This window comes from Caretta caretta, chromosome 2 (assembly GCF_965140235.1).
Source record: "Caretta caretta isolate rCarCar2 chromosome 2, rCarCar1.hap1, whole genome shotgun sequence".
NCBI lineage: Eukaryota > Metazoa > Chordata > Testudines > Cheloniidae > Caretta > Caretta caretta.
The window spans coordinates 141,071,268-141,098,713 of NC_134207.1; the positions used below are offsets into that span (position 1 = coordinate 141,071,268).

Here is a 27,446-nt window from a genome sequence, read left to right on the forward strand (position 1 = left end):
TCTCTAAGAGTTCCTGGTCTGGTTTAGCCTGTTCCTCCCCACTGTTCAAAGATAGAGCTAAACAGGCTTCATTAGGGGCCTTTTTGTTATGTTAAATACTCAATGAGAGCTGAACTCATTTGTGGTGGGGCAGTGTTTCTGCCCAGTCTGCTCAGAGCTAAAATTCACTAAGAGGCTGACCTACAGAAGTCACAGCAGAGAGGCAGATGGCAGCAGGAGGTGACTGACAGGCAGATGGCAGGAGCAACTGGTGAAAGCGGCAAGCAGTCACCCGGTGAAAGAGGTGAGCAGTCGGGAGGCAGTGAGGAGCAGCGGCTGGCAGGGAGGCCAGGCAGTGAGGAGCAGCGGCTGGCAGGGCAGCCAGCAGAGAAGAACAGCGGCTGGTGAGGCAGCCTGCCAGAGCAAGTGCTCAGATGGCAGAGCAAGCCAGGTGTCTTCTTCCCCAGGTTGGTGGTGAACTCACATAGATGCATTTCTGAAACCTGGGTCCTCACTGACCAAGGACAACCACTGTGGGTGGGGTATGGTGAGGAAGCAGAGGGGGGCACAGTAAAGGAACTTTGGGTTGTAGAACTCAAGAACATGAGGCAGAAGTGGAGTGGGTGTCATGTTCACAGTTTTATATTTGACTCCTGCTTGTGGCATTTTCCCTACTTAATATCGAGTGACTTCCGTCCTTTCATTAAAAGTTTCTTTTCTACACTTGTATGCTGTGCTAGAGAGAGGGGAAGTATTGCCTCTCAGAGGCACCCATGGGGTTGTGTGTAATTTTCCCAGGTTACTGGGTGGGGACTTGAGCAGGTTCTATGTTGTATTGTTGAAAAGGAAACCCTAGATATTTAACCTGGCCCTGATTTCTGCCAGCTCCACATGGCAGAAGGGTTAACTATCTATCAGCTGGATGGGCTGTGTCTTGATTTATTTATTTCCTGACACTGCCTTGCAAAGAGTAAAGTTACCAAGAGCTTTGGGTTGAGCAAAACCCCAGGTAACAACCGGGCAAGCAAGAGGGGCCCAGATGACATCACCACCTCTACTGGTTCCAGCTGAACCCCAAATAGCACCTGGGATGACGGTTATCTCTGATACCATCTCTCAAACAAGGGGGCTTTTCCTTCTAAAACTGACTTTAACAACATCAGCCCATCTCAGCTAACTCCTTTTCCCAAAAGGACAGTTATTACCATCTTTAATACTAAGAGTCTGTCAAATAAGGGGTAGATAGTTCCTTCTAAAACCCTCTTCAGTTAGAGGGAAAAGGAACAAAGGATATTGATAAAAACAAAAGCAATTATTTAATGGTTTATATTGCAAAAGTTTTAACTGTTTTTTCCTTTGCTGTATCTTTAATAAAAGCTCAACTGAATTTTTAATGATGAGTTTGCTAAAGTAATAAACAGGCTGAGGACTCTGTATACCAACCTGAAACACTGTTTAATGTTGGACAGTGACTGGGTTATGTTAACACCTTTAGCACATTTATTCCATGTAACTTAATACAACAGATCTGAACTCATTATTTGAACCTGCAAGGTGCAGAGTGGTCTCAACTCCATCACAACCACAAAAAAGTACAAGTGAATGCTAGTTCAAATGGATGATCCTTCTAAAATGGAAGGCATTAAATACATAAATTATACCGTTATGCAAAATCTAGTGAGCTTGGATGTAGTAAGCTGTCACTTAAAATGGAATTTAAAGAAAATATAATTACCCTTCCTTATTGCTGATAGCTGCACTCTTTTCATATCAATGTTCTCTCTTGCCTTTCACTGAAAATCATACATTATCTCCCTCCCTCTCTCTCCTCAAACTTCCACACCCAAAATCTGTTTCACATAGTCTCTGGCTCCTCACAAATTTACTCACTTGCCCATATTCTTAGATTTCTCCTCCTCCCCAACTCGACCTTTTGTCTTAGACCCTTATGAAGTCTTTGGCTCAGGATCACTAGCTTGCTGAGATAATGTCAAGGCAAAGAGCTTTGTGACATCACATGCTCAGCACCTCTAGCTTGCAGGTCTGATGTTAAAAGGGACAGGCCACTGTGAGGTCATTAACTTAGCAGCCTTTGGATGCTACGGCTGAGCCTTTGTGGAATTTCTGATTCAGGACCTCTAGTTTGCTGGTCTGATATCATTGTCTCAGCATGTCTGGCTTGCTGAGATAATGTCAAGTCACTCATTCATACTTCAGCAGGCTGGGTTGATGGGAAGGCACAAGCCTCTGAGAATTACTGACTCAGCAACTATAGCTTTCTGAACTGATGTCAGTTACTATCACCACATCTAGTTTTCTGTCAAGGTACAAATCTTTGAGGGCACCAGTTCAGCACCTCTGGTTTGTTACGAGATGGCAAGTTTCAAGATTGATGTCTTGGCACTGTTTTCACTATAATAAGCAATACATTTGTCTAAAAGCACCTACTGAGGGGTGGATACTTTCCTGGGAAAGACAAAAAGCATTGCAATACCATACATTTACAGAAACTGTAGTGAGAGACAAGTGCACCTTAAAGTTTGCAGAAAACTTCTCTAAGCCTCTTGCAGTTTGATCTGAAACTCACTCCACCTCTACCACCATTTGCAGATGTTCATGTGTGCTTAGACCATAGGAATATGCACAATTCTGTGTGAGTTTGTGATGCCAAGTTAGTATTTGTAGGCCAGACTGCTCCCCTAGGAAAAGCCTGCAGAAGGGGACTTAAGCGCAGGAAGTGTTTGTGAGTGCCTCATGAAGATTCCATCACATCATTCCATTGGGTGGAGTGGGCTTGTCCTCCAGCAGAATAGGCTGCAGAACCCACCTCAAGCCTCATGGCCATTGTGGGATTCATCAGTGTAGAGTTCCTATTACTCTGTTGCAGCTCTGTGCTTAAAGGGGAATCCCCTGCCACAGAGGCAGTATCTTCAGAAAATACAATGCAGCCTAGACTGTTATTTTCCCTTAATAAGCTCTTCTGGGTGAGTGGGCTTGGGGGCAATGTATGATGTGCATCCCCATGGCTCCATCCCTGACAACTCCATCCTGTTTTTTATTTGTTACAGTACAGCCTAGAGGCACCAACCAAAATCAATACCTTTGTGTGAGGCACTGCTTAAGATGCAGTCCCTGCCCTGGAGAACTTTCCTGTCTAGTAAGACTCAGAGTAAGAGGGTGTTGGGAACACTGGGGCATGGCCACTAGGTAACTCAAGGGGATGGAAGACCACGAGTGTCGATGAAGCCCCCTCGCACTAGGCCCGGTGTCCTTGGCCCCCCCTCCTGCCTGGAGGCACTCGCAGCAGCTCTGCGTACTAGGCCCAAGTGTCCTTGCCCCCCCCCCCCCCCCCCCCCGCCTGGAGGCACACACAGCAGTTATGCTGAGAATCTGCAACAGTATGTTGCAGAGTCAGACTGCCTGAAACTAAGCAAGGCCAAACAGGGGAGATATGGAAGAACAATGCTGAATAAAGCAGCTTTATGTATAGTTTAACAAATGATACAGAGAATCAGGGAACTAGCTGGGAACTGGATTGGCTGGCTATATGAATACTTGGGGCAGCTTGCTATTGGATAAGTATACTGGGGAGAAGGATGTATAAAAGCCTGTGTAACTTCCTGCTCTGTGTGCAGGATTTGAGATTTTATTCTCCCTGTACCTTTTTGCAGCTGCAAATAAACTTTTCTGCTTCTCCACCCCATTGTGATTATTGGGTGCAGCACACCGGGTAACGAACCAACTCAAGCTGTTGTTCAGCCTCTCGGCACTGGGTGCCGGCAACAAGGGGAAACAGAGCAACAGAGAGGTGAGATGACTCAAGGTCACACAGCAGATCAGTGAGTAAGCTGAAAATATAACTTGGGTCTCTTGCATCCCAGTCTAGTGTTCCACCACTAGGCCATGCTGCCCATCAGTCCCCATTCCTGTAAAAACCTGTAGCAGCACTGATACTTCTATGGGATCCAGGAGAAAAGGGGACAGTGCTGAAGAGGTTGCTGAGCCCCTACTTCATAAGGAAGGGCTCCTCCTACTACTATGTTGTTCTTTCATGTGGGAGTGTTTTTTGTATTGTAAATTAGTTCAGTAGCATACCAAATTGAAGGTTTCAGCTTTTGCATTGAATTGGATGCAGATTATGTAAATGCATAGTTACACTTCTTAGCGACCAACCTCTGGAAGCATATGGTCTGTTATTATTAGCTTCTTATCTAAACACAGTATTTTTTACCTCAGATGCAGTGGCCAAAGCATTTGTAAAGACTTTAATGGTGACCACTGTATTTAGACTCAATCTGAAGCTATATCATGCCATTGATTTTCAAGCAGAACTCCCCACTGCAATCAATGGGAAATTCTACTTGAGCCTCATGGGATACAGCCCATAATTTTGCACCAGGTTCCCTTTGAGTAAAGCAATGTATCATGCATGGCATGTGTCCTGTCAGAAGTATGATCTTGTATAACAATCAGTGAGGAGAAAATTAAAATAGTAGTAATTACATTCTCATTACAATTTTTAGTGTTCTTGTATTTCCATTTTTTCATAGTGCAAAAAAAAAGCTATACAGAATGTCTGTTCACTTGCCAGCCTTCTACTGAACTTGATTCACTACTTGGAGATGATCTATCACTGAGAAATTGCTTCTTATGTTTGATAAAAGTCAAGAAGTCTTAACCATTGTGAAGATATAACAGTAATAATATAAGGCCATAGTGTTTCTACATCAAGAAATTCTTGTGCTGTTATAACGTAGTGTCACAGGCCTGTTGTTTTCTGACTTTCAGAGAAAAAAATCAAAGGAAACCTAATATAACGGTAAGGTAAAATCTAACTTGCTTCTATAATTAAATTATGATTCAATCTAGTAACTGCTAACACTCCCAGTTTTATACTCTATGCCCCAATGGGCTCTCATTCTAACTCTGAAGACAAAATCAAACATATCTGGGCTCCCTGTAGAGTTGAATTAGGACTAAATGTGGCCACCTGTAGCAAATCCAGCAATCAAATGAAATTATATTCCTGACCCTAGAAACAGCTCTGCAAGAGCTTAACCAATCACATTGTCAGGACCCCTAGAAATGAACAAACAGCAGTGATCCAAATTACATCTTCTAGTCATTACCTTAGCACAATAAAGATAAGCAAGGGAAGACCTGTGAATGCACTGCAGTTACTTGAAAGTGGAGCATGGAGAGTACAGTCCCTTTCACTCTTTGCTGTGACTTTCTCTGTCATAAACTGTTTCCCTAGATCTACATCCAGCATAAAAACAGCCTTTGTGGCTGCTGGCCCACAGACTCCAAAGATGTATAGGTCTTGATGGCCTCAGAAGTAGGACTACATTTTTTTTTTAATCCTGATTAGCAGCTGGAAAATACTGATTTTTTTTTTTAAAAAGTATTCCACTTTTGTTTCTAGGTTTTTATGCAATGAACATCCCCATAATATCAGAGTGTCTCAAACTGAGAGTCCCTTACTCCAACTGGTGAACAGTTTCACATAACTAGTCCATGTCTGTAGAAAAAGTGAGATGCTGACTGTGGAGATAAAAGTACACAGATGCCCCTGATGATGAAGAGAAGTTCACACTTCCTAGGACTCAGCCTTAGCTAGCTTATAACTGATTTTTTTTCACTCCAAAAACTGCTAGTAAAACCAGAAAAAGCAGAGTGTGCAGGATCAGATTTAGGATAAAGACTTTAGGGGTATCTTATACCTCCTCAGAAACTGCAGTGCTGTGTTGTAATGGTGCAAACTGAGTGTTTTCTGTGTAATACTCCTATCAATATGTCACTTAGGGACTAAGGATAAAAATAAGTGGGTGGGCACTGTGGGGTGGGTATATTATGCCTAACAGAATTTACACCCAGTTGTGCATGTATGTGGGAGGGATGAGAGAGGGTTTGTACTCAGATTGCATTCTTAAAAATATGCTCCTGACTTACATGCACAAAATGGGCAGTTGTATGCATCAAGTGAGGAATTACACATTATATATTCAGCAGGAGTACAAAAGCTACTGCATACCCAGATGAGAGCACCAAAATAAATAGACTGATCTGGGATCATAGCCATCTGTTTAAGTAGGTTGGAGTATTTTCAAAATAGAACAGAAATTGTACTCCTAACTATAGTCAACAGACTTAAAAAATGATCACTTTACTGAATACACGCTAGGCTGTAAAGCACATACTTAAGAACTTAAACAGGCAAAAAAAAAAAAAGATTATTTTCAGAAGTTGCTGTGAGCAACTGAAAACAAAAATGTTTTCATCCATGGAGTTTTGCACACCAAAATTCCTGGTTTCTTCATACCATGCACAGTTTTAAAAACTTAGCCCTTGGGTCACCAACAATAGGATTTTTGTTTGTTTGTTTTTTATTTTTTGTAAATTGGGCATTTGCCCTTTTTTTGTTTCTTCATGATGCATAAAGAAGGCCTGAAAGCTGGGTTGTTTTCTTTTTTACTTTAGAAATACCAGTAATGTTGAGTCTGGTCTTTCCTGGTTTTGCTGGAGGATCTCCTAAATATCTGAGATGTGTATTGTGAGTTTTCCCCTCTTAATTGAAAGCGTGTGGCAGGGTAGAAACTTTTAACAAAGATATTAATGTTCTAAAATGCTCTCTAATCAACAAAATGAATTTAAAAACAAACAAAAGTGAAGTTTTAAACAGATTAAAAATTCCTTCCTTTCTCAGTTGCTCTTTCTTTTTCTTGACTTCCAGTCATCAAAATCTTGTCTATGCTAGGAAAATTACCTGAGAAATGGGTAACAAACTGCTGATTACCCATTCAACAGGTGCTGCTGAACTGGCAATGAAAATGATTCAGCTGCAAGCCTGAGTCTTAATTAGCTGCCTTTTCCAGCTCCTGGTGGTACTAATAATGGGAGCACTAGAATTGACAAAAGTGCTTGGGAGCTGCTGGTAATTTAACCACTGTCAACTAATCTGCATTTCTTGTGCTCTGTGGCATGATGGCAGGAGGCAGTTGCTGATGTTATGGATATGCCTGTACTACAAGTATAAGTTTCAGAGGAACAGCCGTGTTAGTCTGTATTCGCAAAAAGAAAAGGAGTACTTGTGGCACCTTAGAGACTAACCAATTTATTTGAGCATGAGCTTTCGTGAGCTACAGCTCACTTCATCAGATGCATACCGTGGAAACTGCAGCAGACTTTATATAAAGTAGCTCACGAAAGCTCATGCTCAAATAAATTGGTTAGTCTCTAAGGTGCCACAAGTACTCCTTTTCTTTTTACAAGTATAAGTGTGGCTCTTGTAACCACTGTGACGCTCTCCACTGTTCAGATATAACACACTTGAGTTGTCCACATAGAAGTTTTTTAACAATACAGTCCACATTTTAGCCACCTTTGTGCATCCAGACATGTCCCATGGGAAAACAAATGATGCAGTTCCCCTGCACGCTAAGGAGGCAGGATTTCAGGAGTCTGTGTAAAGGAGAACATCCAACCTGCACTGTGCAGAACTCTATTGCAGCTCCCCTGGGGTGCGGAGGAGAAGGTGTAAGGGGAAATCCTGAGTGGTGCTGGGCATCACATACAAATAGACAGTAATTACATATGTATAAAAAACAAACATATTTTTGGATGCCAAGGATGGATTCAAATGACAGACAAAAGGGAAATGAGAGGTGGAAGCTTTACTGGCTCAGACAGACCTCTGTGTGACAGGGCAGCACAGTAGTAACCCTAACACAGGACATAGGGCCTTCCTGACAGCAAAAGTGGACATCATTAGAATGATGTTTCAGGTGTCATCCCAAATGTCACCTATCTTTAAAAAATGAGCTAAAGACAGAAACTGTTGAAACAAAGGAGATAAAGAGGGAATTTTTTCTCAATCTGAGAATTAGCAGGTTTGAGGAGAAATTGCATCTGGAAAACAGGTCAAAAAGAGAACTTTTGCTCTGGGCATTACAGAGGGCTCAGAGGGTAAAAATACTGAAAATGCTTCCTGATATAGAGAGATATCTTGATATAGAGAGAACCAATATCAGTGGGGGGAAAAGGAGGGAAAATGACAAGTCCAGGGCTTTAATATTTAAACTGTTGCAAGTCAAACCTTAACTCCTAATAATGAGTGAACTGAGACACAAAAGGCTCAAGATTTTTCTATTTGGACTTTTTAACAGAGCTCAATGAACACAGAACACCACTGAACAGCTTGAGGTAGATTCTTGGTGGGAGTTGATGGGAGGTGTAGTCTGAAACCCTGCTATCTTGAACATGGACTTGTCTGGTTCTAACCAAATTCTTCAAGATGTAATTTGAAGCAATACCAGCACTTCAGAGCCATGTCTGAATGGACTAATGACAACAGAAGATCCACCTGAGTTAAAAAGCAGGCAGAGACTGGTGGGGGGAGTGGAGAGGGAGGCCTGGAGCCAGGGACAGGACAGCAGTGTGAACAGTAGAGGGGAGCAAGGGGAGGAGTTATGGCAAGGGGAGTGCTGCCCAGTCTGGGGCGGAGAAGTTTTAGGCAGGGGTAGGGAGGAGTGAGGGAAATATTGGTTCTTACAAACAGCTAAACCAATCCCATATTGTTTTTACTGTGACATTATTGTTTTTATGAATGATATAAGTTGAAAGTTCTTTAATATGTATATCTGTAACTCATCTACCCTAAAAAGTAATGTAGGTTCTATGTGCGAGTGTGAACCATGGTACATTAATTAGGTCAATGGTTCTCAAACTACTTCCCATCCAGCCTTCTTTTACAGTAGAACCTAAGAGTTATGAACACCTTGGGAATGGAAGTTGTTCATAACTCTGAGATTCTACTGTATCAAAGGAAATAAACTAGGAGGGGAGAACTCAAGGTGGTAATGTAGGAAATGGATGGCAATTCTCCTAGGAATGAGGAGAGGGTAAGTGGAATCTCTATCTGAGTAGCCAGGGAGAGGCGTGCATTTTTGTGTGTGTTAAAGTTTGACTCTTCAGCAGAGCCATAACTAAACATTTTAGCAAACAGGGTGAGCAAGCACCCCCTAGAGGTGATATGGGGGGAAACACATGGGGGTCTCGTGCCCCCCAGATTTCTGCCTTCACTTTAGCACAGAGGTTTCAAACTGTGGGGCACGCCTCTGTAGAGGGACTCAACCCCCACTTTGAAAACTGTCATCTCCTGCCAGGAGCTGGCAGATCAGAAGCTGGTGGGAGCTGCATGGCCCGCTCAGGCCCCTGACTCTCTGCACTGTGGGAGCCAGGGCACTGGCTGACTGCCCGGAAGCCCTTCCTCCCCTGAACCGGGCTGCCTCTGCACAGCTGGCTGCTTCCCAGGTATGGCAGGCAGCACAGCTCTGAGCTGTGCCCCTGACAGACTCTTGCCTCTGCCCCAAAGAAGCCCCACATCGGCCAGTGACATCCTCTGGAGCTTCCCTCTGCCCATGGAACCTGGCTGCCATCAGATGCTCCCTGAGATGCTCCCTGGAGTACCTGCCTCACAGAAGCCTACTCACACCCTGCTCATTGCTCAGGGACCTGCCATTGCAGCCGGGTCACTCTCCCCACACTCTATGCATGCAGAGCTGAACCGCCCCTTCCTCCCCTTGGGCTTCTGCTCTAGCTGCAGCTGTGAAGCTCTCCAAGGCTATTGTGTGCAGCACAATGACATATGGTGGTTCCAATGGACTCTGGAACTGTCACAACACAGCAGTACCTCCCTGAGTTACTCCTTCGCCATCCCAGTGTGACCCATTCAGTGCAGTAAAAAGGTTGTTACAGAATAGAACAGGGTCAAATAAAAACTGGCCACTGTAATTTGCTCCATCACATAGCCCCACTTGTGCACCCCTTATTCTCCTAGTGCGTATGCTGACACACATAAGAAGGGCCATACTGGGTCAGACCAACGATCCATCTAGCCCAATATCCTGTCTTCCGACAATGGCTGATGCCAATTGCCCCAGAGGCAATGAACAGAACAGGTAATCGTCAAGTGATCCATTCCTTCTTGCCCATTCCCAGCTTCTGGCAAACAGAGGCACCATCCCTGCCCATCCTAGCTAATAGCCATTGATGGACCTATCCTCCATGAATTTATCTAGTTCTTTTTTGAACCCTGTTTATAGTCTTGGCCTTCACAACATCCTCTGACAGGAGTTCCACAGGTTAACTATGCATTGTGTTAAAAAATACTTCCATTTGTTTGTTTTAAACCTGCTGCCTATTAATTTCATTGGGTGACTTCTTGTGTTATGAGAAGGATTAAATAACACTTCCTTATTTACTTTCTCCACACCAATCATGACTGTGTAGACCTCTATCATATCCCCCTCTTAGTCGTCTCTTTTCAAAGCTGAAAAGTCCCAGTTTTATTAATCTGTCCTCATATGGCAGATGCTCCATGCCCCTAATCATTTGTGTTGCACTCATGTATCCTCTTCTCCCATAACCCAGGCTGTGCCTCATGTCCCTAGCCCCCTGCACACTCTCCCCTCATGGTACCCCCTGCCCTCCAGCCCATCTCCTATCTCCAGTGGCTGCACCTGGGAAGCAGCTGTGCAGCCCTTCCGCCTTCTGCCCTTCCTATCAGCCAGCACTCAGAGTCCTGCCCACCTTCCCCTGCCGTCCTTGCACCGGGGAGAGCCTGCTCCAGCCAGAGTCACTGGACCCATGATCCAGTGAGGTGTGTGTGTGGGGGGTGGTTCTAAGCACTTTGGGCTTTGGCTGACGCTTCTGGGCCTGATCCTGCAGGGGGGGGCTAATGCTGCTGGGCCTGATCCTGTGCAGCTCCATTTTTGTACCCCTGCCGGCTCTGTGCCCGGGGCAGCTGCCCCTCTTATCCCACCCTAGTTATGGCCCTGCTCTTCAACCTGAAATTATTAGCAGAGGAGCGAAGGGAGTTTAAAAGTCAAGACAGTCTTTAGAAAAAGTGTATGCATTTGTTTTTTAAATCTCAAGGTTTTAGGGGAGGATTTTTGATCTCTTCAGTTTAGCAATACAGCAGCATGCTGTTGTCATATATGGAGCCGACAGTGCTGCCTATTATGGTTGCCCAACACTTCCCATTATTTTTTCAATTTTCAGTTCCTTATAACTTACCTAGAACAGTTTAAGGTTGGCAGAACTTTTCCATGCCGGGTGTCGGCCTCGGACTGTGTATTTTGGAAAGTTTCAGCCTTTTCTGAAATGAGATTAGGGAAAAAAACATTGTTTTACCATGTTAAAAAAACTGCTGAAGTTTCTTTGAGACACCCTAGTACCCTCAGGCTTTGCCTGTGCAACCTGAATTTGGCCCCTTGGTGCCTATATGTTCAGACTTTAATTACATGATCACATACTATTTTTTTCTCACGGGAACCCTGCCTCATTCAGGATGGCCCTATTCTGGAAATGAACCAGGGCTGTGTAGTGATGAGGCAAGGATTCTACAAACAAAGCCTCTATTTGTTGCAGGAGTTGGAAGGTGTGCAGTGAATCAGACAAAGGACTGCAGGCAGAAGAAGGACAATCCTGGTTAAGGCAGTTGAATGCTACCTTGAACTTGAATCAACCCCTTCCTCTGTCCCAGAGTTCCTTTGTGATATCAGGCAAGTCATTTAAATCAAACTTTTCACATATGGGTCATTAATTGTGTTCTTAACTTTTTGGGTACTTGACTTCAGATCAGTCTAATTTGGATCAGTCTAATTTGCAGAAATGCTGACCACTCACCACTGCAAAGTGAGACTAATAGGAGCTGTGATTTAAATATATACAGCACTATATAATGTGAAGGACTGCAATGACCAACATAGACAGCACCTTCACCAATACATAGTGCTATATCTTTACCTTAGTGCTAAATTGCTCTTTTTGTTTTATATTATGTTGTTGTATCTGATGGGGGAAGTGGGAGGGTTGGGAGGAAATTTTGAATCCTGGCTATGTGTACTGGAGTTGTTACTTACAGTGTCCCAATAAATCCTTTGATTTTTATGAGCGACTATTACAGTATTCTGAGAAATCTAGACATCTCAAACTGGGCAACCAAAATTAGTGGATAACTTTGACTTTAATCTCTCTTTGCCTCAGTTCTCCATCTATAAAATGGGAATAATAAGGTATTTCACTGGGGTATTGTGAAAACAAATTATTTGTGAATCACTCAGACACTATAGTGATGAGAAAAGCCTGTGAGGAAATGAATAATTCTGTCTTCATAGCAGGGTTTGAATAATGTGCAGTAAATAAAGGATAGGGTCATGCATTGAACTATGAGGATTGTGGTGGGGTGTTCACCCCACACCAGTACTGAAGGGATTAAGGTGGCAAAAGAGGCCAATTAGCCATAGGCTGCACCTGCTGGGGATCTAAGGAGCAATGATGATAACTGAGAATGAAGTACACCAGGGGAGGAACAGGCAGGGCTTCTATAAAGCCTAGGAGTTGAGGCTAGGAAAAGCATTGTAGTGAGGAAGTCTGCAGTCACATTCTGGGAGAATAGATACCTGTAACAGGAGTATAGGAAGTAGCCCAGGGAAAGAGTAGTAAAGTCTGAGAGCATATAGACCTGAACAGCTGGTTTGAGGGTCCCTGAACTGGAACCCAGAATAGAGGGCAGACCTGGGTTCCCCTCCAGCCCACTAGAGGAGTGGAGTAGCCAGTGTAATAGATACAGAGATTGCCTGAGACTTTTCTGGAGAGAAAATCTGATGGGACCCTAGAAATGGAGGATGATTATGACTTGGCCAAAGGGGCTAAGCCCCAAAGGTGAGGTGCTGCATCTTCGGATTAGCAAAAGAGGGGAGGGACTGCAGAGTGGTTGACTCAGGTAATAGTCTGCACAACCGCAGGTCAGAGTGCAGATAGCAGCAAGTTAATCCCCCAGATGCACTAAAAGGAGGCGCTGCCAAGCAGCGATTAGCAGACCCTGTTACAAGGATAAAACTCTGTTATTGAATAGTTGCTTCATTCAGTGAGCATGGTCCATTCCGTGCACTGAATGGAGCAGGGGTCCTGTGGGGAAAAAATAACATGTGATCATGTAATTAAAGCCTGCATTATGATGCATATGCACAAGGGGACCAAATTAAGGTTGCACTTGCGTCTTTAATTCTGCTACTTCCTAATTTTTGAGAGCTCAACTTTGCAACCTTTAATGTTTTTTTAATGAAGTGTTGTGTGTAAATTTCTCAATTAAAAAAAAAAAAAAAAGCCAACTGAAATACAAGACATCCCATTTATAAGGCGTCCTCTTGACACCCACATGGTTAATTAGCAGGGTCCACTGCGTAGACCTTTGATACTTGAGGTAATGGAGAAACTGATAGCAGTAGTAGTTGTTATCCTCTGTGGACCAGCACTAAAGCAGGATGAAACACTATTAGTGAGTTTCACAGGTATTTGTTGATGATAGAGGCACAGTGAGACTGTAGAACAGGGGTGGCCAAAACTTACTGACCCTCAGAGCTGCAGATGACAAGAGCTGAGGCATGCCTGCTGGAGCCCTGGGCTTCATCCCTGCAGGGAGGGAGAAGGTCTCAGGGTTTCAGCCCTGCAGGAGGTGCCTGCCTGGGTTTAGGGCTTCAGCCCTGCTCCTGCTGAAGTGCCAAGCCCCAGCAGGCATGACCTGAGGGGCTGAAGCCCTGAGACCCCTCTCCCCCCACCCCGCTGGGCAGAAGCCAGCTTTGACATATGGGGTCATGTCTTTCTCTCCCCCCTTCCCCTCCGATTTTTGCAGGATTTGCTGGCCCTACTCCAGTCCTGCTGCCTCCCCCGCGTGGCAGCTGCTGGAGCTGGCAAGCTGGGAGCTGTGGCCATGGGGAGAGGCAGCAGCAAACAGCTGGGAGCTGCAGGGAGGGGTCACTGAGGGTAGGAGTGTGTGCCTGGGGGGCACTACTTAAGCTGTTGAGGGGGGCAAAGCTTTAAATTTTGATGGGGGTGAAGCTTTGGTGGGCAGAGACTGGAGGGTGGGGGGGCTCTGCAAGCTGTACTTTATTATTATTATTTTATTTTTAAACACACAATTAAAGAGCTGCAGTTTGTCCATCCCTTGCTCTAGAATCTTAGGTTCCATTCTAAGCTCTGGAGGGGAGTGTTCTCTTGTGGTCACAGATCCTTCTGCCCCATCCCCTTCAACCTGTTCTTGTTGTAGTCTGGTCCTAATCTCCACCCTTGGGCTTCCCATCAGAGTCTCAGTCTTCCCTTCCTAGCTCCTTGTCTGATCTTTCTCTCCATCCTCACAGTCAGTCACCCTCCACTGGCTCCTCTTCCCATCTCTTTACACCTCTGTTCCTTGTCCCAGTTTTTGCACAGCTAGTTCTAATTGTCATCCTGGGTCCTCATCTTTCTCCCCTCCCTGCAGCTTGTTCACCGCCACTCCTCTTCTTCTGTCCTCCCCGGTTTGGTCCCTCTGCATTAAATTCAGAAGGCTTTCTATTCCATGCTGCTGTGGCCAACCAGTGGGAAGACTTAGAGTACAGGGGGAGACAGTTTTCCTGCTTTTGGCTCCGGTGCTCCATGCCATTTGACCTTTTTGGAACCTGTGTCCCTGGGATGAAGCATGTTCATTGCAGATCGTAATCTTCAGAAAGTTTAGTCAATGACACAGTTGGGTGAATAATGGGTTTTTGTTTGTTTTTTTTTGGTCCACTGGCAGTTGAAATTAATTTTTGGTTTGACCCAAACTAATACTTTTTATAAGTTGAGTTGAAACAAAATGGATCATAGACTAATCATTGGCCTAAATCTGATAAGGGAGGTTCTCCTTCTCCCCTCCTCTCCACCCAGCATTTTATGAATCTAGTCTTCCTTTGCTCTTGTCAAAATGCCCAAAATTAAAACAAAAAATTGAGTCAGTACCGGCAATGAAACTTTTCTTCTGAATTCACCTGTTTTGATTTTGTTTGTTTGATTAAAGCAATTTGGCAAATCTGAAAATCCATGAACTGTTTTAGGTCAACTGATACTGCTTTTTGGTGGAAAATAAACTATTTGCTGGGGGGAGAAATAACCAACCCAAGTTGTGAAGCTCCAACAAGTCTCTTCACAGCATGTATTAATTTTGTTTGTTCAAAGACTTAAATTGGCCAAATATGGGTAGTTCCTCCAGAGGATGGTAAAAGGCACGTCCTGACACATATGCTGCCCTTGCCAAATTTTAAGTGTTTTTGCACCAAGGCATTAGAGAGGGGTGGAAGTGGCTACAGTTTCTCAAAGAAAAGCTCACAATCTTTTTAATATGGTAAACTGTTAAATCATTATTGGACATAGCTGAATGGTTTTGTCTGAAACTTTCAAAGAAATTCAGCCTGAGGCAGACATCCAGAATGGAAAACTTCAACCCAAACGGTTAATTTGGTAAAGTTATAAGTGACTGAAAACACGTTCTTACCATGTGAACTGTCAGGCAGTCTTAATCGGCAGTGCTATCAGCTCTGCCTATACTAAGAGACAGTCCTAGTCTTGAAGAGCTCTTATAATCTAAATCAGTGGTTCTCAAACTGGGTCAGGACCCCAAAGTGGGTCCTGACCCCATTTTAACGGGGTTGCCAAGGGCTGGCATTAGCCTTGCTGGGCCCAGGGCCGAAGCCCAAGCCCCATTGCCTGGGGCCAAAGGCTTCAGCCCTGAGTGTGTGTGGGGGCTCAGATTACAGGCCTCCTGCTTGGGGCTGAAGCCCTTGGAATTCAACTTTTCCCCCCCCTTTTCCTGCCCCTCATCCTCGCCAAGAGCGGCGGGCCTCTGGCTTTGGCCCTGGTGTCCCTGCCTGGGGTGGCAGGGCTCAAATGGGCTCAGGCTTCGGTCCCCGCTCCTGGGGTCATGTAGCAATTTTTGTTGTCAGAAGGGGGTCACAGTGCAAAGAAGTTTGAGAACCCCTGATCTAAATAAACAAGACATACGGTGGGAGGGGAAGCAGAGGCCTAGAGAAATAAAGTGACTACTTGCTCAAGGTCATACACAAGGTAAGTGGCAAAGATGGGAATAGAACCCCAGGTCTCCAGTAGCTTAGCTTGTTAAACCATGTCACCCTTTTTTAAAATCAAAACAAAAAAAAACCCCTGTATATATGAATTTGGATCTGCATTGTGGCCAAAGGCTAAACTTTAGTATAGTGTATTTGTATTTTCTTTCCCAAGTAAAATGTTATAGACAACTTTATTATAGTTATTAACCTTTTGGTCTTTCACAAATTGTGACCATGTTTATTGTTAGAAATGTGGTATCACTTGGATGCATGAAATCGCTTGTGATGTAACTTTAATGATACATGTGTTTTTGAATTGCATTTGTAACTAGTATACCTTTACCTTTTGGTCAAGTGCTGGCCTTTCTCTGTGTCAAAATGTGAAAAGAAAACAGTATTTTGTAAACTTTTGTCCTGATACTGGTAATATCATTGAGCAAAATGTTAAAATTAATACAATGCATATTTTGTTCCTGTATTTTTCAAAAACACAAATTTGAAAAATCACTCTTAAAACTGATTATGTCAGCACTCTGTCTTCACGGGAAAAGTAAGCAAGGTGAGCATTGTATATATATCTTCCTAGAAGAGGGGTGGGCAAACTACGGCACAGGGACCGCATCCAGCCCTTCAGACGTTTTAATCCGGGGCTTGCCCCATTTCACGTGTGCTGTGGGTCTGCGCAATTAGATGTTAATGAAAGGTAATATCTGAATTATACAGGCACATGATTCAGAATCACCTAACGGTGTACACAATTTTACTGTAACAGTTCCGTAAAGGCTTAGGCTTCATGCTATCCAAACATGATGATATACCAAATGAAAAAAAACAGTATTTTATAATTTTGGCTTGGCAGAATTCAATTTTTATTTTTTCTTGATGGAGAATATCTATCTTTTGAGAAGATAACTGACTTCCTAGACAAAGGAAATACCAGTAGATCTAATCTACCTGTGTCATAAATATAAAGGGAAGGGTAAACCCCTTTGAAATCCCTCCTGGCCAGGGGAAAGCTCCTCTCACCTGTAAAGGGTTAAGAAGCTAAAGGTAACCTCGCTGGCACCTGACCAAAATGACCAATGAGGAGACAAGATACTTTCAAAAGCTGGGAGGAGGGAGAGAAACAAAGGGTCTGTGGGTCTGTCTATAGTCTGTAGTTTTCTTTGTCGGGGATAGACCAGGAATGGAGTCTTAGAACTTTTAGTAAGAAATCTAGCTAGGTATGTGTTAGATTATGATTTCTTTAAATGGCTGAGAAAAGAATTGTGCTGAATAGAATAACTATTTCTGTCTGTGTATCTTTGTTGTAACTTAAGGTTTTGCCTAGAGGGGTTCTCTATGTTTTTGAATCTAATTACCCTGTAAGATATCTACCATCCTGATTTTATAGGGGGGATTTCTTTATTTCTATTTACTTCTATTTTTATTAAAAGTCTTCTTGTAAGAAACTGAATGCTTTTTCATTGTTCTCAGATCCAAGGGTTTGGGTCTGTGGTCACCTATGCAAATTGGTGACGCTTTTTATCCAACATTTCCCAGGAAAGGGGGGGTGCAAGTGTTGGGAGGATTGTTCATTGTTCTTAAGATCCAAGGGTCTGGGTCTGTAGTCACCTAGGCAAATTGGTGAGGCTTTTTACCAAACCTTGTCCAGGAAGTGGGGTGCAAGGTTTTGGGAAGTATTTTGGGGGGAAGGACGCGTCCAAACAGCTCTTCCCCAGTAACCAGTATTAGTTTGGTGGTGGTAGCGGCCAGTCCAAGGACAACGGGGGGAATATTTTGTACCTTGGGGAAGTTTTGACCTAAGCTGGTAAAGATAAGCTTAGGAGGTTTTTCATGCAGGTCCCCACATCTCTACCCTAGAGTTCAGAGTGGGGGAGGAACCTTGACAACCTGGATTTCAGTAAAGCATTTGATACAGTTCTGGATGGGGAAATTATTGAATTGGAGAAAATGATGATTAATATGAGAATTGAAAGTTGGGTAAAGAACTGGTTGGGGGCTACAATGGGTCATGCTGAAAGGTGAACTGTCAGGCTGGGAGGAGGTTACTAGTAGAGTTCCTCGAGGATCAATCTTGGGACCAATCTGATCAGTGTCTTTAATGGCCTTCCCACAAAAAGTGGAAGTGTGCTAATAAAATGTGCAAATGACTATGTTGGGAGATTTCAGAGTAACAGCCGTGTTAGTCTGTATTCGCAAAAAGGAGTACTTGTGGCACCTTAGAGACTAACCAATTTATTTGAGCATAAGCTTTCGTGAGCTACAGCTCACTTCATCGGATGCATACTGTGGAAAGTGTAGAAGATCTTTTTATATACACACAAAGCATGAAAAAATACCCCCCCCCCCAACTCTCCCGCTGGTAATAGCTTATCTAAAGTGATCACTCTCCTTACAATGTGTATGATAATCAAGGTGAGCCATTTCCAGCACAAATCCAGGGTTTAACAAGAATGTCTGGGGGGGGGGGTGATGTGTAGGAAAAACAAGGGGAAATAGGTTACCTTGCATAATGACTTAGCCACTCCCAGTCTCTATTCAAGCCTAAGTTAATTGTATCCACTTTGCAAATGAATTCCAATTCAACAGTCTCTCGCTGGAGTCTGGTTTTGAAGTTTTTTTGTTGTAATATCACAACTTTCATGTCTGTAATCGCGTGACCAGAGAGATTGAAGTGTTCTCTGACTGGTTTATGAAAGTTATAATTCTTGACATCTGATTTGTGTCCATTTATTCTTTTACGTAGAGACTGTCCAGTTTGACCAATGTACATGGCAGAGGGGCATTGCTGGCACATGATGGCATATATCACATTGGTTGATGTGCAGGTGAACGAGCCTCTGATAGTGTGGCTGATGTTGTTAGGCCCTGTGATGGTGTCCCCTGAATAGATATGTGGGCACAGTTGGCAACGGGCTTTGTTGCAAGGATAGGTTCCTGGGTTAGTGGTTCTGTTGTGTGGTATGTGGTTGCTGGTATTTGCTTCAGGTTGGGGGGCTGTCTGTAGGCAAGGACTGGCCTGTCTCCCAAGATTTTGAGACGTTCTTGTTAAACCCTGGATTTGTGCTGGAAATGGCCCACCTTGATTATCATACACATTGTAAGGAGAGTGATTTGCGGATGATACTAAACTAGGAGGAGTGGTAGATATGCTGGAGGGCAGGGATAGGATACAGAGGGACCTAGACAAATTGGAGGATTGGGCCAAAAGAAATCTGATGAGGTTCAACAAGGATAAGTGCAGGGTTCTGCACTTAGGACGGAAGAACCCAATGCACCACTACAGACTAGGGACCGAATGGCTAGGCAGCAGTTCTGCGGAAAAGGACCTAGGGGTGACAGTGGACGAGAAGCTGGATATGAATCAACAGTGTGCCCTTGTTGCCAAGAAGGCCAATGGCATTTTGGGAGGTATAAGTAGGGGTATAGCCAGCAGATCGAGGGACCTGATCATTCCCCTCTATTCGACATTGGTGAGGCTTCATCTGGAGTACTGTGTCCAGTGTTGGGCCCCGCACTACAAGAAGGATGTGGATAAATTGGAGAGAGTCCAGCGAAGGGCAACAAAAATGATTGGAGTCTGGAACACATGACTTATCAGGAGAGGCTGAGGGAACTGGGATTGTTTAGTCTGCAGAAGAGAAGAATGAGGGGGGATTTGATAGCTGCTTTCAACTACCTGAGAGGTGGTTCCAAAGAGGATGGTTCTAGACTATTCTCAGTGGTAGAAGAGGACAGAACAAGGAGTAATGGTCTCAAGTTGCAGTGGGGGAGGTTTAGGTTGGATATTAGGAAAAACTTTTTCACTAGGAGGGTGGTGAAACACTGGAATGCGTTACCTAGGGAGGTGGTAGAATCTCCTTCCTTAGAAGTTTTTAAGGTCAGGCTTGACAAAGCCCTGGCTGGGATGATTTAATTGGGGATTGGTCCTGCTTTGAGCAGGGGGTTGGACTAGATGACCTCCTGAGGTCCCTTACAACCCTGATATTCCATGATTCTATGATCACTTTAGATAAGCTATTACCAACAGGAGAGTGGGGTGGGGGAGAAAACCTGGATTTGTGCTGGAAATGGCCCAACTTGATTATCATACACATTGTAAGGAGAGTGATCGCTTTAGATAAGCTATTAACAGCAGGAGAGTGGGGCGGGGGGAGGTATTTTTTCATGCTTTGTGTGTATAAAGAGATCTACACTTTCCACAGTATGCATCTGATGAAGTGAGCTGTAGCTCACGAAAGCTTATGCTCAAATAAATTGGTTAGTCTCTAAGGTGCCACAAGTACTCCTTTTCTTTTTATGTTGGGAGATATTGCCAATACAGAACAGGACCAGAATACCATACAAGAAGATTGGACAGCCTTGAAAACTGGATGGGGATGAAATTTAACAGTGCAGGTAATGCACAAAGGGACAAACAAAAATTTTTGCTATAAGCTGGGGAGGTATCAGTTGGAAGTGATAGGAGGAGAAAGACCTGGCTGTATTGGTCAATAGCAGGATGACTCTGAGCTGCCAGTATGATGTAGCTGTGAAAAAGGCTATTGCAATCCATGGGTGCATTGGGTGAGCTATTCACTATCTCTACTAGGAAAGTGTTATTACCATTATACAAGGCACTGGTGAGATCTCATTTGGAATAGTGTGTGCAATTCTGGTTTCCCTTGTTTAAGATTGATTGATTCAGACAGGAACAGGTGCAGAGAAGGGCTACAAGGGTAAGAGGAATGGAGAAATTACCTTACAAGAGGAGACTTAAGGAGCTTGGCTTGCCTAACATATCAAAATGAAGGATGAGGGAAGATATGATTGATCTCTAAATACAACAGAGGGATAAACACCATGGAAGGAGAAGAGTTATTTAATGTTGGCACAAAAACAAAGGGATAATAAACTGGCCATCAATACATTTAGACTTGAAATTAGGCAAATTTTTCTAACCGTCAGAGCACTCAAGTTCTGAAACAGCCTTCCAAGGGGAGTAGAGGGTGCAAAAAACGTAACTTGTTTTAAGACTGAACTTGATAAGTTTATGGAGGGGATAGTATGATGAGATGCCCTATACTGGCATATGGCCCACCTATTTGCCCACATGCTCAAGGTCTAAATGACTGCCATATTTGGGGTTGGGAAGGAATATTCCCAAGGTCTCTGCCAATCTGATTCTTTTTTTTTTTTTTTTGCCTTCCTCAGCAGTGTGGGGCACTGGTCACTTGCTGGCTTGAAACTAGAGAAAATGATGGATTGTCATGAAATCACGATTTGTGGATTTCAATAGCTCAGCCAGAGGTTATGGGCCTATTACAGGTGTGGGTGGGTTCTGTGGTCTGCATTATGCAGGAGGTCAGACTAATGATCATTATGGTCCCTTCTGGCCTTAAAATATGAGATGTTTATTTCTAAGCATTATTTCTATTTATTTTAAATGTTCAATTATTGTCAGCTCCCCACAATTATTTACTGTCATTAAATGGTGAGACTCACCTAGTTAAAGGGGAGGGATAGCTCAGTGGTTTGAGCATTGGCCTGCTAAACCCAGGGTTGTGAGTTCAACCCTTGAGGGGGCCTTTCAGGGATTTGGGGATTGGTTAAGCAGGGGGTTGGACTAAACGACCTCCTGAGGTCCCTTACAACCCTGATATTCTATGATTCTATGAAAGCTTTATAACTGTTAAGAAAAATCTGCTTGAGAACTTAGTTTGTTTCAAGGATATGTACTATGTCAACAACTTTTTCTTACTTTGCCTATCTCTGCAAATTTCAGTTATCAATGGAAATATATTAGGTTGGTGAGTACAATGAAATTGATTGATAAATGTAATCCTTTCAAGCTTATTCATATTACATGTTGTCAGAAGGGAGAAACTGTAGTGGCCAGAACAGTTGTTTAGCAAAGCAATTAACACTGATATATGGCTAACATTTGACACTGGCAAAAAGATTACTGTTAGAGAAGGGGGGGGGGAATCAAAATTATGAAAAATTCCAATCTAATCTGAAAGTCACAGACAGACCTTGGCAGCTTCATGGCCTTTGGATCAAGCAAGGGAGGGCTTCAGAGCAAAATGTGTCTACTTCCTGCCTTTCAAAGGAAGTCTGGTGTACAGAAAGGTGACTTAAGTACTGGGATACTGCCCTGCCTCAGGTTTAGTTCCTGAGTTCAATCCCTGCTCTGCCACAGGCTTCCTGTGTTGCCCTGGGCAAATCACTTAGACTGGGTCCAATCTAGATTGACCGAACTACATTGCTGAGGGCTGTGAAAAATGTCTCATCCTGTGCAATTACAGGTCAATCTAACCCCTACTGTAGTTGCAGATAGGTGATGCCTCTCAAGGGGGTTAGATTTACTACCATAATGGGAAAAATTACTTCTGTCCCTGTACTGTCTATGCTACAGCAGCACAGCTGGAGTGCTGCAAGAGTGCTTGTAGTGTAGACATACCCTTAGGCTATGTCTATTACTTAACTGAAGCACCTCAGTGTAGCCATTCACTGCAGCTGCAGGACGGGGGTCTCTCCCATCCCTGTAGTTAATCCATCTTCCTAAGAGGCAGTAACTAGGCCAGTGATTCTCACTTTTGTACTGGTGACCCCTTTCACATAGCAAGCCTCTGTCTGACCCCCCTCTTACAAATTTTAAACACTTTTTTTACATATTTAACACCATTATAAATGCTGAATGCAAAGCGGGGTTTGGGGTGGAGGCTGACAGCTTGTGACCCCCCCCCCCCACATAATAACCTTGTGACCCTCTGAGGGGTCCTGACCCCCAGTTTGAGAACCCCTTAGCTAGGCTGACAGAAAAATTCTTTGTGAGCCAGTGTAACACTGACAGACTTCAGATGGGGGGGGGGAGGAATTGATTAGTTTGTGAGCCTCTACTGCATGAGCTAAATGCCATACGGCCCTTAGCTAAGGCTGCAGCAGACTCAATCTCTAAGTGGCCTCGGTGCTACCAGAGGGGCAGAGCACCACACCCAGGAGGTGTGGTGGGTTACATTAGCATGTAAGGGTTAGGTTCACTTACCTACATTGCTTCACATGCCTGAGTGCTGCTACTGATTAGTTTCAGAGTAGCAGCGGTGTTAGTCTGTATTCGCAAAAAGAAAAGGAGGACTTGTGGCACCTTAGAGACTAACAAATAAATGCTCAAATAAATTTGTTAGTCTCTAAGGTGCCACACGTCCTCCTTTTTCTTTTTACTGATTAGTGTAGCCTTGGCCTTGGCCTCGGTCTGTCTTCTGTAGGGGCCTTGAGGAGAAATCACATTAGAGTGGGAGGCGCTCAGGCACCATACTCAGGACACAAATTCAGCTGGAACGGGCCTGAGAGGAGCTTCAGTAAATACTGTCAAACCTGCAGGAGCCCTGGCGGCCCGCCCTGTAGGACTGAAGCTTGGATTGACTCCTGAATGTGGGAGGTATGAGGGGCGCTGGCAAATCTCTAAGCATTTAAACCCTGATGATACTCGGGGGGCCGGCGGAGCGCATCCAATTAAAGAAAAATGTCGATCTGAATTGATCCCTCTACCCAGTGTAGACAACACCCTTGGATCAAAACCGTACCTCCTGCTATGTAATCTCCACAGGGAAAACACCCGGCCCCCTACTCCACGCCTACCACTTAATGGCGTGTAACCAAGCCGGGGGCAGCAGCGGCAGCTCAGGCACAGGAGCCGAGGCGTTAGGTGTAATTCTGCTTTGGATCCCCTCCCCCACCCCCGCTCCTGTCCGGTCTAACCCCGCCACGTTGCCCGGCTCCCTGGCCCCCGCTCGGCCCCCGCTGCCCGGCCGCGGCCGGGGGGAGGGGCCGGGCGCGTGGGCCCCCACGGAGCTGGGGCGCGCGCCTCGCCCCGGGCGTCCTGACATCAGCGCCCGGCCACGTTGGCAGCGCGGGCGGTGGAGGGGGCGGGGCCCGCGGCAGCCAGTCCCCGGCCCTGCGCAGCCGGACGCGGGGCGCCGAGCACCATGTCTTCGCCTGACCAGGAGCGAGCCGAGACCCGGGCCGGACACCCCCCTGCCGGTACTGCCCCACCCCCACCCCGGCTGCGGGGAGCAGAGGGAGGCTCGCCAGGCTCGCGGCGCTTGGCCGGGGGGTCGGGGGCTTGCGCGGGGCCGGCGCACGCCAGCCTCGGGGCCAGGCTCCTGCTGCCGGGGCCAGGGCCGATCCCTCCCGCTCGCCCCGGCCCGGGCATTAGGTGGTGTTGGCCCAGCCCCGCCAGCAGCCCGGGCCGAGCGGAGCGTGCAGCCACTCGCTGCCTTGCGACCGAGCCCCGCGCCCGGCGGCGGCGGCTGCTGTGGCCGAGGTGGGACTTGGTAACGCCCGCGGCCACGTCGGCGCCGCTTGCCACTCGCTGCAAATCTGGAGGCGGCGTTTGTTCAGGCGCCAGGCCGCTGGAGGCTCTTTTTGGTCTTTCCGCGGGGACAAACGTGCAACCGTGTCAGCGTGTTGGGTACTGTCCGCACAGAGCTTTGGAAAAGTAGAGCCCCGTGCGAGTGCTGAGCAGCGGCCTCGGGGCTGGCTGGCTGCCCTGGTCCCGAGCCGCGATATGGCCAGGTGTAGCCGCCGCCGCCTGCTTTTTAAAAAATTCTTATCGGACTTAAACACTTGCTGTTCAAAACAAAGTCTGAATCGACTCCTCTTGCTCAATGCCATTACCGAGCAGACGTGCCCCACCCCCGTTCAAATCTTCAGTTCTAGCTTGTGCTCTCATTACACTTCTTTTTTTTCCCATCTCTCTCTCTCTCTCTCCCTTTTCCCTGAGCAGTCTGCCCTACAAAAAAAACCCTACATTTCTGAGTCCAACGTGTCTCACTTTCTTCCCTTTTCCCAGATAAGTTTTGTATGGGCAAGTAATGCCTGGCTTGGTGCATGTTGTTTGGCTTTCCAGTTTAGTTGCTGAGCATGGATCAGCTTTATCTCTGTTTTCTCCTGTTGAGGACCCAAGAAACAGTCTTCGAGTGTTGCCCTCATCATGTGCCCCCTTCATGGGGAAGGGACAAAATAAGAAGCTGGAAACACAGGGCCTAATGCTTTTGCCATTCGCACCAGTGCGACTTGAATGTAAAACACTGTTGTGATTTAGTAGTGCTTTTACACATTTTTACACAGGTGTACATGACAATCCAGATTTTAAGGCAGCAGAGAATCAGACCCAGTGTTTCTAGCCATAATAAATTGTGGAGATTAGAGGGGGGGAAAAGGGCTGTGATAATACACATAAAAAAGGGCTGCTTTATTGCTAGGTCACAAGACTCTTCTATTGGTGTTGGCACAACAATGCATGTTTGGGGATAAACGGGGCAGAAATTAAAATAATTTTTAGGAGCAGCATTAACTCCTACGCTACATGTCTATGGGGTTCCTACACAATCATGCAATGTGGCTACATCTGAGCACCATTGCATCCCCTGCAGAGCCCCACTCTGCATAGTGGGCTTTTATTGTCACCCACAACAAGCAATTCTTCCTGCTCTCCTCACCCAGCTATCTCCCAAAGGGGTGCTTTGGATCCTAGGTGAGCAGCAACCTTTAAAACGACTTCTTTCTCTGTCTTTTTTCAGAGGGAGAGGGTTTTGTGTTTTTGTTTTTTTGTTTTCTTTTTTAAGATGGTACTAAAGTTTCAGCTCTGTTCCTTTTATTCACTGGGTTAGTTTAATAATTCTGTCTTCTAGCCAGTAGGAATAAAATTATAATTTTAGAGTCTTTCAGCACCATTATTGCTATGGTTTAAGATTTTGTCACAGGAATTTTTTCATCAGAGTCATGGACTGGTTATGGGCAATAAACGTTCATGGAATCCCATGACCTGGCCATAGAGACATCGCCGGGGGGGGCAGGACTGACCGTCCAAGCCCTGCTGCTGCGGGGAGCTGAAGCCGAAGAAGTCACAAAGGTCCATTAAAGTCACGGAGTCCATGATCTCAATGACAAAATTGAATCCTTAATTATTGAATAAAGACATTATGTCTCGCAGGTAAATGGCAATGAATTTAAGCAAATTTGGGTTCTATTTTGCAGCTTTATGATGTACACAGAGTCTGAAAAGTGAATGTTCATGTGTCATTTTTTTGTAAAATACAAACAAAACATCAGAAATTCAAATTATACATTGTATGGAAGATGCTGACTAGAGAATTAGTAAAATGAAAACATCAAGGAGCCAAGAGAGTAAAAAGTTGAACCGTGGAAGAAATTTTTGGTCAGACTGTTTGACGGTTTGGTTTTGCTAACACTGTGTCCAAGGTATTAATAACAAAAAAAAAAAAAAAAAAAGTGGGGTGAAGGATAGGTTTTTCCAAAATTAGTTTTAAAAATCTATATTTAGGCATGTAAATAAGGGACCTGTTTTTCAGAAGTGTTAATTGAGCACCCAGCTACTCCCATTGGAAACAAGCAACGTATATGATACAATGACAAATTAAGTACAATGCATGTTTCAGCTGACTGGCTGGCATTAAATGTTTTTACTGTAATACCTGTGGAAGGTGTGAGTGACAGCACAGAGACTTGACTTGTCTTTTAACCTCTCTCTATCCCTAGAACAGCTACAAAACAGACATTGGGAGTGTAAGCTTCCCCTGATCTTGCTGACATGGTGCTTTAACTTCTTCTGGTTTGTTTTTTGAGGCACCTACTCTAGAGGTGAAGAGGCTGTTTAATCATTGTGCCTATTCAGATTGTTGCAAATCTCAATAGAGATGCCAAAATGTAATTGCTGTATGGACATCTGTCTACTGGGCCTTGGAATTAGACCACTGGTTCATTCTGTCTGAGCCCGTGAACAGTTGTCTGCTTATAGACTTAGAAGTGACTCAGACAGAGGATGGTTTTGAACCATTGACAGAGGTGAGAGGCTGCGAGCTGTATTTCCATCTCTTCTAACACTGGAGAAAATCCACAGTAATTCCATTGACTCTAGTGGACATCCATTAGATTGTCAGTGGTGTACCTGATATCAGGACCTAATTCTCTAAATGCTGAGCTATCTAGTTTCATGATTAAAAAAAATATTGAAGTGGTAATTTACAAACTAACACTAATAAAATGGAGATTTGTGGTTTTAACAAGAGACTGTCAGAGACCAGGACATGGGTGGTCATGTCTAGTGCTGACATTACTCTGAAGTCTTTCATTTAAAACAAAAACAAAAAAACCTGTTTAGATTTCAAGTTGAGGTCTCTATATATCTGGATATCTGTTGGTAAGTTTAGCGTATCTATATTATATTTGAAGCTGTGTTGGTTAGTACATCTAACACTCGCTGTAAAGAACGTAATTATGTTTACTCAGTTCTTTTAACATCGGCAGGGTAAGTGAAGAATTGTGGGTGTGGACAGTGTATTTTTGAAACTGCACTAAGACATTTTTTTAATTCCAACTGCCTGGTAGAATACTGACAGGAAAAGGTATATTTAGTCAACAATGAAGGAGTATCTAGTAACATTTTCATAAGTTTCCAAACCTTTTATTTTTCTCTCAATATTAACTTAATAAATGCTGACCCAAAAACATACAAAGTAAGAGTATATTTAATGAACTTTT

At 44.5% G+C, this 27,446-nt stretch overlaps 1 protein-coding gene across 3 annotated transcripts in view; it reads left to right on the forward strand.

The window, feature by feature from the left end:
• Positions 1-3,594: 3,594 nt before the first annotated feature.
• DAP (death associated protein) overlaps positions 3,595-27,446 on the forward strand; it is a 110,533-nt gene continuing 86,681 nt past the window's right edge. The window contains exons 1-2 of one of the 3 annotated variants that reach the window (XM_075125454.1): positions 3,595-3,818; positions 11,410-11,543. In XM_075125454.1, coding sequence (XP_074981555.1) covers positions 3,793-3,818; positions 11,410-11,543 — 160 coding nt within the window. In that variant the 5' untranslated portion in view covers positions 3,595-3,792. Of the gene's footprint in view, positions 3,819-11,409; positions 11,544-23,772; positions 23,925-27,446 lie in introns of those variants that run through there. The other 2 variants (XM_075125453.1, XM_048839607.2) reach the window with 2 other exon arrangements.